We start from the raw sequence: 17,755 nt of genomic DNA on the forward strand, positions 1-17,755 counted from the left end.
TCAATTATATTCTTGATAGCACAGCCATAGAGTCCTGAATATTTTCGAAATTACAAATGCAACAACAATGCATTTTTCAAGACTGTTGGCGCCTGTAATTCTGTACTGATTCCACTGTTGATTTGACGCTGAAGATGAGAGAGAAGCTGACTTTTGATTTAACCTCCAGTTTCTTCCAAGAAAACATCACCAGATGATGACTGACCAAGATCAGGAAGTCAGTTTGAAGGACATCACAAATAAGGGGCTGGAGTTAAATATGACTCTCACCATGTTTTTGTGCATCACTGCTGACCTGTAACTCATTCAGCTACTCTGTTCACAACCCTTCAGATTATCTACTCATCTAACATGTACTTTCACTGAGAACCCTTGACTGTGACCATTTCTTTAAGGTCCCAATACAAAGGCTTTTGTGGTGCAGTGGTATTTTCTCTAGCCCGGAGCCAGGAGGCCTGGGTTTACCTGCTCCAGTGGTGTGTCGTAACATCTCTGACAAGTTGATTTAAAAAGATCTTTGCCATTTGTTCTGTTTCTCTCATACTCAGAATTTCCTTCATATGGTAAACTGTTGAGGCATCCTTGTGCATGATGAACATAGTATTGGTGTTGTGAGTTGATCCTACATGCCACTTAATCCAAACACAAAGGCTGTTGTATTCAGCAAACTAATTCTCTGTACTCCACTCTTATTACAGGGAAGTTTGCACATTTGAAAAAAAACACTACTTTTAATCCACATGAGAATGAATGTCAAAATAAAGGAATATTAAACGTAATTCGCTGCAAATGTTGAATTTTATCAATACAACCAGTGACCTTTTATTAAAAAAGAGCTCAATTACACCACACCACTACCTCTTCATTCATCTTGTATGCTCTCTTACATTTTTCTCCCAATTGTGGAAGGGCCTCAGTTTCTTTTGTTTAGCTTTTTGGATGGAAAGTAAAAATTCTGAAAACAAAATTAAGTCTTTTGGCAACATTTCCTGTATTTTTTTAAAAATCCGAAACAAAACTACGAAAAACCAAGTTTAACTTACTCTCACAAATAAAAAAAAAGAACAAGACAACAGAGCACGTTTGGGAATAGATATCTGGATCTTGTACCTGTTCATTACTCTTCTGTGTACGATTTTCAAAATGATGATCCTCTCAGCACAATCTTTCAGAAACTCGGACATTTTCTGCTTCAGGCTGGGTTTGATTTCGTGCTTTGCAATAGCCTTTAGATGATCCCATGAGGCTTTGCACCTCCGCTCCAGCTGGGAAAGGTTTTCTTGAAGCTGGTCAAAGTCGATCTGCGGACAAGAAATCAACCCTTGTATTTTTTTTAAAAAGTCTTTTTTACAGCTCAAGTCAGATTTGCTCACATTTCTGACATCAGTGCCATTAGAACAGGCAGCCAAGGTGTAGGACAGAAAGGTTTGCAGTGCCAACAAAACACAGATCATTCCAGATTGAGCTAAAGAATCGAAAAAGAGCCATGCCTCAGCTGAACTTTTATGGAGACTGGGCAGCTGGAGAGGGTATGACAAATCATGTTTTCCCCCCATGGAAAGTCTTAACTCTCAAATGCTAACTATGTTCCACTCCTGACTTGCTGCAAGTTTCCAGCATCTTCTGCCTTTATTAACTCCTTTAGTTTTAGACTTTGATTTGAATATGACTCAAGCTAATAGGACAGCTATTGCCTGTAAGGGTGGTCAGCATAATAACTTGAATCGTCTCGATTCTATCGCATAAAAGCCAATAAGATTGCTGGAATGGAGACATCAGACTAGCACAGTATAGGGGTTCAGCAAGTTTTAGGGGAAGGAATCATGTTGATCTGTGGAGATATTCTAACAGTAACAATGCAATCAAAATGCAATGGTGCTTCATTCACCAACCTGAGAGTATATCTCGTGTGCTAACGCAAACATTTGTTTAAACAACAACTTATTTTTGTAGCTGCTTAACTTACTTTGGTGAATTTTCTCTGTTGGGATCAGCAGTGACAACTCAACAGCTCAGAAGTAGAGAGAGCAAGAAGGAGAAATACCATGAAGCAATGGGTCTCAAAGGAACATTCCATAGTAGCTGGTCAAGAACAATTGCCCAGAAGAAAAATAAAGGATCTTGTTTGAGGTAGTTTCAGTCAAAGTTGCATTGATTTTTAGACTGAAATGAGATTATCACTCACCTTAGAACTATCTGTTGCAAACAGGCACACAAAGAGCAGAGATTAAGCATCTACAATCACTGCCCAATTTCATGGACAAGGATTGCCCATTCTTTGCCTCTGCCATGTGTTGTATTAGCAGAGAAAATCAACCCTTAGTATGTTTAAGTCTATGGCTAGGTCAGCGATTTTCAATGAAAAACCATATTGAAAGGTGATATCTATTGTGTTGGGCTGATACATTTTACACCAAACATGGTCATTTAGCAAAATTCTTGCAGGTCTCCCTCTCAGGTGGTAAAATGGTTAATGGTTTCAAGACAAAGAGCCTCTGGGATTGCACTGAGCTTCTGTGCACGATAAAGTCATTAGTTTAACAAATGCTAACTCCCAACTGCTCCCGGTGTTTGATTTATGACAAATAGACCTGCTCCAGTGATGAAGAGTTGACGGCAGCACAAATCCCAAACGGTCAGGCTGGATCGTAAACATGTCTTTACATTGCTGACAGCAGCATTTGCAAAACTCCCCTTAGCGGCCAAGGTTAGATTGATTAGGCCAGCAGATTCTAGTGGCTGGTGTTAAGACAAAGGAACAAAACGCATGCCTGCTCTAAACTCATGAAGAAATTGAAGCACAAAGAAATTAAGAGCTTTTTTTTAAAAAGAAAACGTAAAAATCGCATGCTGAGTTTGAGAGATGGTATCTCATTCTCAAGCGAGTTTAAACAATGTGAAAAGTTAAATGAGGTTGTTACTTTCAGCTTTACATCTCTAATGTGTTTTCTTTAGCAACAGATATTGACAGTTCTAGCATCAGGGAATCTGTAGCTGATAAAGGAGCAACTGTTGAATTTATCAACATGAAGGAAACAAATAAGCCTGGTTCCAATAAGTGAAAATGGTTATGGTGATCTTAACTCAGTCTCTCTAAAGTGTCAGGCAACTGTTTTGTGCTAACTAGCTTGCAATAGTAGGAACTTTGCATGTGGTCTGAAGTCAAAACTAAACCAATTGCCTTAATATATTTACACTGTCATAAACTCAACAATTTAAAGGTTATATCCATTAGAACTACAGAATTTGTTGCAGACAATGGATTGAAATCATGTGTTCTTAGAACTGATCTATTTAGGTCACTGCCCATAAGACTTTCTACCTTTGTTTGGAAAAATTACTTTCCCAAAACTAACCCATATTCATCTGTCTCTATTGTGAAATCCAGAATTTGAATTAAAATATATCTATTCATATACCTTTCGTCACATCAAGAGTTATTATTCTCTTTCAGTATTGAATCAGGCAAAAATTACAGTGTTCAGTTCTGCTTGAAATATTCCCTAAGCATTACTCATAGCTCAGCTGGTAGCACTCACACCCCTAGATCATAAGGTTGTGGGTTCAGGTCTCACTATAGGGACTGGAGTACAAATTATACGTCAAGACTTTGGTGCAAATCTGAAACTGTGCCTCATTCACGCTCACTGTCCGTGATGCTGCGCATCAGGCAACATGTAAAACTATGACCCAGTCTTGCTGAAACAGGCGGACGCTGAAGATTCAAAAGGCGGGTACAAATTTGGACAAGATTATCGGAAAAACCGTTCATTAAAATAGCAAATGATCTGCTCATTGATGTTTGCAGGAGCTTTCTGTGAACAAATTTTCCTCCAGTACAACAGTTATTATTTGGCTGTCAAATTGAGTTTGGGTCATTTAAATGGTGACACGTGCTATAATAATCGAGTTATTTCTTTCACTTATTAGATAACTTAGAGGAAACTAGCAAACTTGATTGCAGAAATGCTACATATGGAAGCAGGCCAATTCTTTCAGCCTACCAGACCAAGCTATAAACACATCAAGCAGGTTATGTCATTTCTCGTCTGCAGAGTTCATCAGATAGAATGATAGGAGATAAACAGGAAATTTAGCAAGGTTGAAAAAAAATAACAATTCACAAAAAAAAGTTAAACTAACCGAAACACCAGTCATGAAGAGTGAATCGCAAGATCTGTAATGTATCATTTCACAAGTTAAATAACACGTGACTGCTTGATAGAAAAGCTCAAAAGTCAGAATTCAGAATAATTATAACACAGCTGGATGATATTATATAAGTTCTTTTTTAAAATGGGAGTTATAGATATCTAATGGCTATTTAAAATCTCCAGACCTAGATCCTACAAACTAAGAAACTGCAACTCCTAAATTTTTCAAATTAACCTTTCTAGACATGTTATGACACACCTATGGAGGAGATGGGACTTGAACCTAGGTCTCCTGGTTCAGAGGTAATGACATTACCACAGTGCAACATGTATCTGCTGCTGCTTCTGTACTTGTCAGGTCCATAAGTCAATGTAAAATAACCAATATCTAATGTACTGTACATGTTCTCTCTGTATATCAAAGGCCAGAAGTCACACGTTACTAGGTTATAGTCCAACTGGTTTATCTGAAATCTCAAACTTTCGCAGTACTGCTCCTTCATCACCAGACAAAGGGGCAGTGTATGGAAAGCTTGTGATTTCAGATAAACCAGTTGGACTCATAATCTGGTGTCATGTGACTTCTGGCCTTGTTCACCTCAGTCAAACACCAGCACCTCTGCATTGTGGCAGTATGAAAGGCAAAATAAAGCTCGGAAAGAAAACAGAACTGGGAAAGTAAACCTGTTACTGAGTCAGAGAGAGTGCACATCATTTTGAGCTCAACCAGAGGGAGAGATATTGTATAACCACCTGTGTTTCACTCTCGTTACTGCTTTTGTGGTTATGGAGAAATTCACCATCAAGCAAATCCTTCCAGAGAATTTAGTCATTGAAATAGATTGATATAAGTAACAACTTTCACGTAGAACCTGTTGCTGTGTTTTAACTGGTCCTACTCTCCAGGCCCAAGAGGCTGAGGAGCTTGCATCATGCAACTGAGCCTGAAAGGTAACTGTGGTTTGAGTTAAATATAAATGAAAATGTTAAGGTGGTGATTCAGCAGGTAGATCTGGAAAGTCAGCCATGGTCAAATGGGGGGAGTAGGATTATGGGATTATGATCTACCCACTGCTCTTATTTCTTCTGCCGTTTGGGGAATGGAAGCAGTGATCATGAAATTTGTTTTCTCTTTTTTATGTGACTGCCTGTCATAGTCTGTTGCCTACTGCCATCGTATGAATAGCAGGCAACCATCCAAACATTAATGTTTCGGAAATGAAGACGTTCAGTTGTCAGCTTTGGTAATCCGTGTTACACAGCAAGTGTGGAAGAGATTTTTTTTATATTGATAGTATTGCAGAAGCTAATCTCTAGGATTCCACATGTGCCTTGGATGAATGACATTTTAAGCCATCATATTTCCCAGTTCCAAATAAAATCACATCCAATTGTTTCAGCTAATATAACCACTTTGATTTGATTTGATTTAATTTATTACGGTCACATGTCCAGAGATAGTGATAAGTATTGTGTTGCATCTTATCCAGCCAAATCATACCTTAAATACGTACACCAAGGTAATAGAACAGAATGCAGAATATTGTGTTACAGCTACAGAGATGGTACAGAGAAAGATCAACTCTATTATTTGAGTGCTCTGTACACAAGTCTAACATTGTAAATCAGGGTGAAGTTAGTTGATTCTTTAAAGATCCCAGTTAAATGCATCGTCTAGCAAAGATTCTAAAATACCCCAAAACTCAACTTGTAAAGTTTCTGAGTGAAATACATACCAATATTTTGTTACTTTCTGGCCTGGCTGGAAAATACAGCTGCGGCATCTGGATAATAGACAGACAGAATGTTTTTTCGCTGACATACCTTGGCTGACCTTGTGATGGCCCCAATCTCTGAATACAGGTCTGAACTATCTGGAAATTTTTCCACCACAATAGTTGCTGTGTGATGCAGCAGTGATTGCTTATGCACTGTGTCTTTTACTTCTGGTACTTTCTCCAAGTACCCGAGCTCAAAACCTTTTGCCTGCCAGGAGAAGTGGGAGGGGGGAAAAATAATTACTCCAAAAGATACATATTTAGCACTGACAGGGATCATTATGTTTGCAAAAGCAGAACCTAATCACATATAAAGTAAAATTATGCGACTAATCTTATCATTAGCAATAAAGTCAAATGTTTAAAATTCATTGCTGTAATACAAAACACGAAGAGACACTAAGTGGATGAGCACTACAATTGACCATGTTTACTGAAAATATAAACAATCCTGCCCACCAGGAAGTCCCCACATGACAGTGTTTTGAACAAGGTTGGCATTGACTCAGGTGACAATATGTGCTCCACAGCTCAAATAACTGGCCGGCAATTACTGGATTTATTCTCTGCAGCATACATCCAATGACACCAGTAGTTGTTGTCTATCCCCAATTACCCAAGTGCTGAGATAATAGGAACTGCAGATGCTGGAGAATCTAAGGTAACAAAGTGTGGAGCTGGATGAACACAGCAGGCCAAGCAGCATCTCAGGAGCACAAAAGCTGACGTTTCGGGCCCAGACCCTTCATCCTCTGATGAAGGGTCTAGGCCCGAAACGTCAGCTTTTGTGCTCCTGAGATGTTGCTTGGCCTGTGTTTGCCCAAGTACTGAGCTGCTTCCTCAAACATTTTAGAGAGAAGTTAAGAGTCAACCATATTGGGCCAGATGACAGGAAAATTCCTTACTTAAAAAGGACATTTGTGAACCAGATGGTTTCTTTTTGGATAAGTGGTTACCATTGTGGAGATTAGAATTTGATCTGGAATTGTAAGCTAAGTGAATCTAAATACAGATTCTGGATGTGAGTTTGCTCACTGAGCTGGAAGGTTAGTTTTCAGACGTTTTGTCACCATTCTAGGTAACATCATCAATGAGCCTCCGACGAAGCGCTGGTGTTATGTCCTGCTTTCTATTTATCTGGTTAGGTTTCCTTGGGTTGGTGATGTCATTTCCTGCGTTGGTGATGACATATCCAATGCAGGGAATGACATCACCATCCCAAGGAAGCCTAACCAGATAAATAGAAAGCGGGACATAACACCAGCGCTTCGTCGGAGGCTCGCTGATGATGTTACCTAGAATGGTGACGAAACGTCTGAAAACTAACCTTCCAGCTCAGCGAGCAAACTCACATCCAGAACCTCAACCTGAGCTACAAATCTTCTCAAAACTCGCTAAATACAGATGTTTAAAATAGTGGCATTTGATCCATTGTCCTTGGAACACTCTGGATTACAAGACCAGTAATATTACCAATGTGGATTCATCACCCCAAGCAGCTGATTGAAGGGCTGCTAACTGTATCCCTACGTGAGTCCATGACTTTGGGAGTGAATAGGAGAAAGTTGAGGGAGGGAGAACATGAAAAGGTTCACTGTAAAAGTTTATCTTCTGAGTAAAACTTCTTCTGTTGACAACCATAACCTGTCAAGAATTTTGCAGTTCAAGAAGCCACGTCTGACCAACAACTCCCTAATACCGTCATATGGTCCATTTTAAAATCTTGGATCAACATCAAAATTCCTTAATACACAAGAAAAAATGTGAACTGCAGTTAGATTAAAAAGGCACATTTAATCACTGTCTATGTGAATTACTTGTACTAGTTGCTTTTAAACTGAGTAAACTGCAAAAAATGATATTACTCTCAGCTCTCGTGTAACTTTCTGTTACCAGGAAGGTTTTATGACCTTCTTCTCCTATACTGGATGTGATTTGATTTTAAAAAAAAAACAAGTGACTTTCTCAAGGTTAGCATGTAACGCAACTTAATTCTCTGTAGTTTTGGCCATTGAACAGTAGCTTTTATATGCAGTTGCTCCAGCCATGGATGTCATTCTCAGTGAGTAGAGAGGTACATAATTCCAACCCGAGTCAGAAATTGAACCCAGTAGCATGGATTCGTGTTATATTTCTCTGTTGCTTAACAATAATACTGTTGGCACAAGGTGTTGGGATTCATTATTTGTTTATTTTTTGAAAAGGACTTCAGAAAACTCCTACGCTACTTGCTTTATATTGACTTATACCACGGTTTGCTGGTGTGTGTGTTTTTTTAAAAAACTCCTTGTATTGGTGAAATGACACGAATTAACAAATCTGAACATTCCATACTGTCTTGTCTGAGTACATCTTTACTTCTCCCATATTTGCCTTGACCATCGCATCTCAGGATCATAAAATTTTCCTCTTCATGTTGCTTTCCTTTTTGTATCTCACAACACTCCTGTGTATTCCTTTGCTGTTTTTATATACATAGCCAGTCTAGATTTCCAAATCTTACCATTTCTATAAGACTTTTATTTTACCTTGCTGCAGTATTTTATCTAATTTATTGAACATATCTGCTTAACTACACAAGCAAAACTTTTGTCTTTTAGAGATGCGAGTCAGTTTTGTGTCAAAGCCAAAATGAAGAGGGACTTTTGTCCCTGTTCATAGACTTATGCACAAACAGGTCAACAATTTACCCTACAGGTAATGCAAGGTTCCTTCCAATTGAAACATGCTCAATTTAAAATTTAGAACCAGTTTTTGACTCCTCTTTCTCACTCTCCCTGAAACCCAACATTAAATTCAATTGTATTATGGTAATTATTACAAAATGTGTCACCTCTGCCCACCAGCTTCCATAGTCAACAGATCATTCAGCATTATGTCTATTCCTAAATACACTTTTATCTCCCCCGACACTTTCGGCATTCAAAAGGAGACTGTCCACTAGCACACACTCCCTTTTCCCATAGCCCTGGGCAAATGCAGGAGATTCAGCACTTGCCCTTACATCTCCTTTCATCCAACCACTCTGGGCCCCAAACAGAATCCCCAGCAAAAACAACTAGTAAACTGAAAGATGTGCAACGTTGCCTGCTGCACTGCTGACTGTCAAGTAGTGTACTGTACATTTAGGAGGCCGCAAACGCAAATAGAGTGATTGCTTTCCTGAATTACTTCAAATAAACTGAAACCATGATCCTGAGCTTCTAATAACCAGACACTAATTCTTCACTTTACTTACTCGAGGAGTTCAGCCTCCTGCATAACCCGATGGAGGGTGTGAGAATTAATCCTTGGAATGGGATGTCCCAATTAGTACAAAACCCAAGGATTGGTCTGTGCGCGAGATTCTATCCAACTAACTCTCAGAGTCACACTGTAGAAACAGCCCTTTTGGCCCACCATGTCTTTGCTGAACAATAAACACCAAACTACACCAATCCCAATAACATGCACTTGGCCCATAGCCCTACTATACCCCAAACATTTTAAGTGCTTGCTCAGATGCTTTTTTAATGTGAGAATATGCGCTTCCACCACCCTTCGGGCAGCACCTTCCATATTTCTACCATCAGGGTGCAGTTTTTTTATTCTCAGATCTCCCCTAAACTGCTTGCTCCTCACCTTAAGCCTATACCCTCTGGTGTTAGACACGTCTGCCATGGGGAAGAGAATCTCATGATCTACTCTTTCTATGCCTCAATCAGATCCATCTCAGCCTCCTCTGCTCGAAGGAAAACAAACCCAGCCTAGTCAGTCTCTCCTCACAACTGAGACTTTGTTTCCCAGGCAATATCCTGGTGAATCTTTACCGCATCCTCTCCAGTGCAATCGCATTCTTCTGACAGCATGGCATCAAGAACTGTACACAGCATTCCATTTATCACCTAACCAATGTTTTATAAAGTTGTAGAAGACTCAGTGTTCATATATTCTACACTGCAGCTAATGAAGGCAAGCATCTTGTATGCCTTCTTCACCACCCAGTCAACCTGGGCGGTATGGTGGCACAATGGTTAGCACTGCTGCCTCACAGCACCAAGGACCCAGGTTCAATTCCAGCCTCACTGTCTGATTGGAGTTTGCACATTCTCCCCGTGTGCGCGTGGGTTTCCTCTGGGTGCTCCGGTTTCCTCTGGGTGCTCCAGTTTCCTCCCAAAGATATGCAAGTTAGGTGGATTGGCCATGCTAAATTGTCCGTAGTGTTCAGGGATGTGTAGCTTAGGTGGACAACAGGGGAATGGGTCTGGGTGGGATGCATTGAGGTTCAGTGTGGACTTGTTGGGCCAAAGGGCCTGTTTCCACACTGTAGGGATTCTGTGATTCTGTGTTGACATCATGGCAGATCTGTGGACCTGTACACCAAGACTCCTTTATTTCTAAGTGCTCCCTAATGATCTATCATTCAGCTTCGGAGTTCCCTGCCATGATGATCCTGCCCAGTTTGCCTATTCACCTGCTGTTCTATTGTAATGATTTAGGTTTCCATTTGTCTTGCATTTTGTTCCTTCACTTGTTCTATTACCACCCCAGAAAGCATTATTCTATTTTCCCTTTTATTATTTAATCATATAGCTGTTCATTAAACATCTCTCTCTTTTCCCTAGCCATCTTTGTTGAAAAGTTAGAAGTCTAACATCACTGTTCTGATGCAAGATCTAAATTATCAACTCAGGTCCTCTCACCATATATGCTACCTGACTTACTGAGTGTTGCCAGGCGTTTCCATTTTAGACTGTTGGCTGGAAAGATTTATGAGAAATGTGTCTTTTTCCCCCTCAATGTCTTTAGTTCAATTCCATTTTCATCATTGTTACTTAGAGATTCTACAAGTTCCCTCAGCTAATGTGCGCATCTATGATGTCCACTGATAAGCTTTCCCCTCTTTAGCCATTATTAGGGCAGACTTTTTAAAAATTATTTTTCTCCCAAATCCATTATGCAAATAAAGTAACAGGAAAACAGATGAGTAATGTTAATAGCTGGAAAAACCAATAGACTGTTCATAAGTCAGAGACTTTTACACTCAACTTGCTGAGAAACCTTTCATCGAGAAAGCTCCAAGTCAAAAAGCAACTCCTCATACATTCCCTTTCATCTACTTTCCCATTACCCAATTTTCCTGTACATTATACACATCAAATTATGGACATTTCTAGTCATTTAAGACCAACCAGGCTCAAATAATGCCACACAAAATTGTGCCTGCTCACGCACTAAGAAGGAATATGTAACTATTGCTGAAAGTCGTTGGGTGTCAACCTCTTTCTGGCCAACATAAATCTACTCATCTGATTGTTTTTCAGAATATGTCAATTTAGTATGGATCTAGTCAACAATTTCAAAGCTCTGAATATGACCAGTCCATAGTTTCTTTGTCCAGCATCTAAAGGATTCAAGGGACAGTAAGAGTCTATGTACAAAAGTGCCTCAATACAGAAAGCAGAGAGTAAACTGGAAAACTGTCATTATTCAGGCTGGAGGTAAACACATTAGCATCCAACATGGGTCACTATTAAAACAATTGCCCAGTTGGATATATACGAATAACTTTGCTTTGGTTACAGGGAGCAAAATTTCCAAGTTTGCAGAAAATACAAAACTTAAATGGGGTGGAATGGGGGTGAAAGGTTTTAAGGGCAAGCAGGAATGCAGATTTGAGGCTATAATCAATCATCGGCCATTATCTTAACGATTGGAGTAGACGACTCACAGGGCTGAATTGTCTATTCCCAATTCATATATATGCATGAATGAAAGAAGGACAAAGCGCAAAAGTAAAATAGTTTGGCTGAACGATTGTAATTTAAGAATGAACAAACCGGAGAAAGAAAACTCTCAAACTTACATTTGATGCATTTAGGAAGTTCCCTATAGCCAGTAATGTTGCCAGGATGTATCTTAAAGTTTTATTGTTTTCTAACTGGTCCATTCCTTCTTTCAAGTCTTGCAGAGGCTCCGCAACTTCCTGCGAGTATGACATAAGCATACTGTATCACCAAGGTCACAAGCACTTGTTACATTATGCACTGTATAATATTTTAAAAATCATTCGTGTGTGTCATTAGCTGTGGCAGCATTATTGCCCATCACTAGTTACCCTTGAGAAGGTGGTGGCAAGCTGCTGATTAACGTTCAGCCAAACATCAACTTCTCTATGATCCTTCAATAAAGCTGAATGCTATTTATACATTCAAATCTCGTAAGCTGCATTACACCAAGAAATTTGTGTCTGTGAAAAAGGCAGCTCGTGAACATTAGTTGTGAAAATTCCTGGCTTGGCCTAACAGTAGCCTCAATTTCATTTGCAATTCCATACAATTTAGCAGATTCAGATGCATTGTGGCATCAGCTGTTCAGTGCTGAGCAGGGAATTATATTCATGTAAGATATAAACCTTCAAACTATACTCAGTTGCAGTGTTGGCATACTATCAAACTATACTCAGTTGCAGTGTTGGCATACTATCAAACATTGTACCCTCATTAACGATCCCCTGGCAGCCAATAAATATGCACTGGTTTAAAGTGAACTAAAATGATTCTTGCAATCATTGCCTTGTACAAAAATACACCCCTTGACAGTTACTCTCTCACTTTTATTCCACCCCTTATCAGTGAGAAAACGTCAATCTCATTAATATCCCTAACTGGTAGCAAGTCATAGTTGTTGTAAGCAACAAAAGGCTAAAGATGCGATTGCATTTTACTTAGTTATCCATTGAAGCGGGCATCATAGGGCCATACTCTTAATCAAATGCTGCACATATAAACAAATTTTTTTTTCTGCATTGCAGTTACCTTCTCAACTGTCTCATAGTCTAGCTTGAAGGCCCAGAGTTGGAGTCTGGCTGAGAGTTCACTAATAGAAGACAAAGTAAGAAGAAACTGCTCTGCAGAACCCAAAGGAATGTCGGGATTCAGCAACTGGGCCTCCTGGATCTTCTGCTTTTCCTCTTCACTGGGAATCATGGTCAGGATTTTCTAAAACAAAATCAGATACATGACAGCCATTTAATTATCAATTGCCTGCAGGATTTGGGATTTTTTTTATATTTTGTGGGTCTGTGCATTTTACTTTGGAGAGTGACATTCTACATAGGACCATCTGCTGGTTATACAATTAAGGTTAGTCACTCTTCTTTTCCAATGTTTGAGCAGGAGAGAATCAGAATTCTTAAACCCTCAATGTTAACTTGTCTAACGGCATGTTGGACAAAGGTCTGAAGGGTGACGTGCAATCCATCTGACTTGTAAATATTTGAATACACAATATATCAAATCTTAGGGTGAACATTGAAAGGAAATTCAGTAGCAAACTGTATTTAAAAAGTGAAACTCTCAATTCTGGCCAGCTCTCAGTTAGATTCTACAAGAATGCGCTCTCCTCACAATCGACCTTGGGCACTTTGAGAGACATGACAAATACTGGTCCTATAATAGATAAAAATTTGAAAAAAAAAACAAAAATCTGCTCAGTAGCATACAGGGAAGTACATTAGAGATATTAAAAATGAAACTAGATGCTATATTATCAGACAAGGCAGCCAAAAAAATGAATGGGTGAAATAGCCTTTTCTCTCATTTCTTCATTAACTGCTCAGTAACAGTAACATCAGAGTAGGAAAGTCACGACTTCCAGACACACTTCAGAGATGCGAGCACGTAATGCAGATCACCAATGCAATACAGTGCTGAGGAAGGGAAAAAAAAATATTAAACCGAGACCCTGTCTGCTCTCTCAGGCCAGTTTAATAGACCCCATGGCATTACTTCGAATAAGAGCAGGGAAATCTTTGATGTTCTGACTAATATCTAACCCTCAATCAACAGCTTAATTGGGAAACCAACTGCCTCAACAGGAGGCTCATCTTGACTCATTCCATACCTTTATGCATGGTCAGAAAGGGACAGAGAAATCCACTGGAAGCTTACCTCTATACCTTCTTTATTCAAGGCATATTCATCAAAGTTCAGAATTGCAGTCTTAATTGTTCTTGGTGGTGGCAATACGGTCAGTCCAATGTTAATGGCATTGCTCCGTTTGGAGTCTAACACAATGATTTCCTGTCTCTTCCCATCTGCAGCCGTTTTCTGAGATAAAAAGTTACATATTCATACAGAATTAGACGACACACACAAGATAGCTTTTGAGGTCTCAGAATGTTGGCTATTTGTTTAGGATAGACGACATTGCTGAGAAATACCAGGGTGCTAAAGATAAAAATACACCTTTCCTTGAGCACACTTTCCATGTCTATTCTCTTTCAAAGAAAGGGGTAGTAAGGAGTCACAAGCACTTCCTCTGCTAACTTACACAATCCCTGCAGTGTGGAAAGAGGCCCTTCAGCCCAACAAGTTCACACCGATCCTCCGAAGCGCATCCCACCCAGACCATTCCCCTACCCTACATTTCCCTTGCCTAATCCAAACATCCCAAAACACGACAGGCAATTTAGCCTGGCCAATCCACCTAGCCTGCACATCTTTGGGCTGTGGGAGGAAACCAGAGCACTCGGAGGAAATCCACACAGACACGGGGAGAATACGTAAACACCACACGGAAAGTCGCCAGAGGCTGGAATCGAACCTGGGTCCCCGGCGCTGTGAGGCAGCAGTGCTAACCGCTGAGTCACTGTGCTGCCAAACTCCGAGGGTGACTGCCACATCAATGCTCCAATTCCACCTACTTCCCACAAAGATCTTTGTGTCCCACTTAAACGCGCACTCTAAGTTGTGTTTTTTTTAAAACAATAAAAAGAAGAATAATCGAGGAACATTTCCGTTTTGTACATGATTATACCCTGATGTAAATGTTCTAATCCACTGATTGTTAGATCAATGACATTGTAGCTCAATCCCATCTCTGAATCACAATGTGGCGGATTCAAATCTAATTTGAGCCCTGGGGCTCAAAAATCACAGTTAAATCTAATGCATTTCTGAAAGAGCGCAGTTCTGGTAGAGGTCACAACTTATCGGTAAGTACCTGCTGGTCTTCTGAAGGGGAAAAAGATCCCACAGACAATTTTGAAGAAGAATTGCAAGAGAATTATATCTGGTAACTTAGCCAACATTTATGCCTTAATTAATATCAGAAAAACTGATTTCCTGGCATTAACACATTGCTCGCAAGAGTTCACTGAATTGCACCAGTCTAAGTTGGGTGATGTAAGTTTGGCATGTTCGTGATCACCATTTGTAACGTGCCCCTGATTGATCTTGGTAAGTATGAGCAGGTCACGGTTACCACTTAGATACAGTGGGAGAAAAATGGGAAAGAGATCATATCAAAATATGAAGCAGTAGAACACATGAACAGCTTAGGAGCGGATCAATTACCTGTCAACTCAGACTGACACTGGTGTCTTGTCTAGAGAAACAGCTTCAAAAATAACTTAAGGGGGGAAACACAACTCAAGAAAAAAAGGATAAGAATGTGTACTCTTCGTGTACGAATGAACACAAAGGATCTCGTGACCTTACAGGAACCATTCACTTATTAGGAAAACAGTCTTCAAAATGAAAACATACACGAATTTCCAATAAAAAAAACATCTGTAGGAATGATTTCCTGGTAATTCCACCTGCAGAATATTATAACATAGAATGACTGGAACGCACAAAAGCCCACAGACTCTCTTTTCAGAGAATATTGTAGGAGAGAAAAGAAAACCAAAGCAAACACACACTGCCCTTTGAGAGCCACAGGAGTCTTTCAAGGCTGAAATGGAAGACTGTAGTTTTGTGGTTCATTGCGACAGCTGTTGACTCGATATCATTCTTTTTCCTATCTCATTTCAAATGAACATTCTCTGTTAGGATGCTACAGGAGCTTTATTTCAGAAAGGCTGTTGAAAACCTGGTAAGAATGAGGTTGACATGGAGTTGGAGAGGGGTGTACCAATAAGACTGACCACAAATTACTACCTGGCTGACACAAGCCACCTGCATTATTACAATGCACCTTTAACCACCAAAGGCATTGAATCATACATTAGAAAATATGTTCTACTTACATTCTAATGCCTTGCTAAAGTAACCATTTCTCCCTGATTTTTCAACTCACTTCTGTTTTTATTCCTGATTTACAGCATCTGCAGTTCTTTTGGTTTTTAACCGTTTTTCGCAATGTATTAGCAAAGGCCCTGAATACAAGGGGTTCTACAGCAGAGTTTGATTCTGCCATCTTCCACAGTCTGTAACTTTACACTTTCCAGTATGGGTCAGAGTCCATTTACGTTTCAGGTTAGAAAGGGCACTTATTGTATCTCTAGTCCAGTCAAGGCCAATTAACTCAACGTAGATGACTCCAAGAGGAACTGCCTCATCTATATAATCCCATTTCCCACATTGGGCAATGAATTCCCAAATTAACTATCAAGAAAACCCCACAATAAGATTTAGAATAGAATTTTTTAGCATTCTATTTGATTAGAAACAGACTGTTAATGTTGACTGGTGCCAAGTCACCTTTTTATTTAAATAGATGCCAATAGAATGCTATTAATTAGGGTTGAGAGGTGTCCTTTTAGAAGTTTATAAAATCATGAGGAGTATAGATATGTAGGTAAAGAGGAGTTAATGGTAGGTGTCTTCACCATAGGGTGAGGGATTTCAAGACGAGGAGGCATGTTTGTAAGTCGAGAGGCACACAAAGACGGGCAGAGAGAGACTTAAATAACATGAGGGGCCAAATTTTTGCATAAAGCATGGCTCATATGCGGAATGAACTTCCTGACAAAGTGGTGTTTGCGAGCACAGTTACAATGTTTAAAAGGCACATGCATAAGTACACAAGTAGGAAAGGTTTGGAGGAATATGGGCCAGGAGTGGGCAGGTGCGACTATTTAGTTTTGGATTATGATTATCATAGACTGCAGGGACCAATGGGTCTGTTTCTGCGTATAACAGGATTCAATCACACATTGAAATAGTGGACACTACATTCTAAGCCAGTAAACTGTAGGAACAAATTGACTAGAGTGTTAACTTTCCAACTGGTGGGTCAGTAGAAAAATACTGCTACCAGCAGGTATACAATTTCATCCCCTTCTACCTGTCATAGCTGCATAAGATGAAGTACAAAAATTATTATAAAACAAAAAGCTAATCTTGATCAGGCAAGACTGACAGTCAAGATGAAGGTGTTGCCATTACACTGGAGAGGGTTAATGGTTCCAGATCACTATAAATATCTCCAGCCTACATCTGCATTCTCTCCAGAGGTATATTTTAACACTACAAAACCTTGCTTAGGCAAGAATGTACTCAGGAAAATGTGTTCCTCGCATTTCTGTAGCTATGTTGGCAAGGCTAGGCTATGCTTATTTAGAACAGGTGGCTTTTATTGGAAATAAAATTCAGCACTTACTGGGGACCTGAACTAAGAACAGAAAATGCTGGGAAAACTCAGCAGGTCTGGCAGTATCTGTGGAGACAGAAACAAGGTTAATGTTTCAACACCAATTTAATTCTTCGTTGGAACTTCAGGAAGTGTTGAAAAATGTGGGGAAGAGTAAGTGGAACAGGAGGGAAGGTCAGAGGGCAAAGTGAGCTCAAGATCACAGGTGTCACAGTGGAGAGAGGGAGGGAGGGGGCATGCAGGGGAAGGAGGGTGCGTGCCAAGAGAGAACAGATATTAAATTTAATGTCAAGTCCAGAAGGCTGTACAGTTCCTAAATAGAAAATGAGGCACTATTCTTCCACTTTGTATGGAGCTTCACGGGAAAACTAGGACAGAAACATGAACAGGAAAGCCGGGTAGTGTATTGAAAATGACAGGACGGACTTGGGATCATGCTTGCAGACTCAGCAGAGGTGACCT

At 39.8% G+C, this 17,755-nt stretch overlaps 1 protein-coding gene across 5 annotated transcripts in view; it reads right to left on the bottom strand.

Annotated features, from left to right (window-relative positions):
- The window catches only part of fhod3b (formin homology 2 domain containing 3b), a 583,240-nt gene that overhangs the window by 37,433 nt on the left and 528,052 nt on the right, over nucleotides 1-17,755 (bottom strand). For all 5 annotated transcript variants that reach the window (XM_048559318.2, XM_048559356.2, XM_059652629.1 and 2 more), the window contains 5 exons: nucleotides 13,864-14,022; nucleotides 12,730-12,912; nucleotides 11,778-11,897; nucleotides 5,979-6,140; nucleotides 1,111-1,301 (listed from right to left, as the gene is read on the bottom strand). In XM_048559318.2, the coding sequence (XP_048415275.2) occupies nucleotides 1,111-1,301; nucleotides 5,979-6,140; nucleotides 11,778-11,897; nucleotides 12,730-12,912; nucleotides 13,864-14,022 (815 nt within the window). The remainder of the gene's footprint in view (nucleotides 1-1,110; nucleotides 1,302-5,978; nucleotides 6,141-11,777; nucleotides 11,898-12,729; nucleotides 12,913-13,863; nucleotides 14,023-17,755) is intronic.

This window comes from Stegostoma tigrinum, chromosome 2 (genome assembly GCF_030684315.1).
Source record: "Stegostoma tigrinum isolate sSteTig4 chromosome 2, sSteTig4.hap1, whole genome shotgun sequence".
Lineage (NCBI taxonomy): Eukaryota > Metazoa > Chordata > Chondrichthyes > Orectolobiformes > Stegostomatidae > Stegostoma > Stegostoma tigrinum.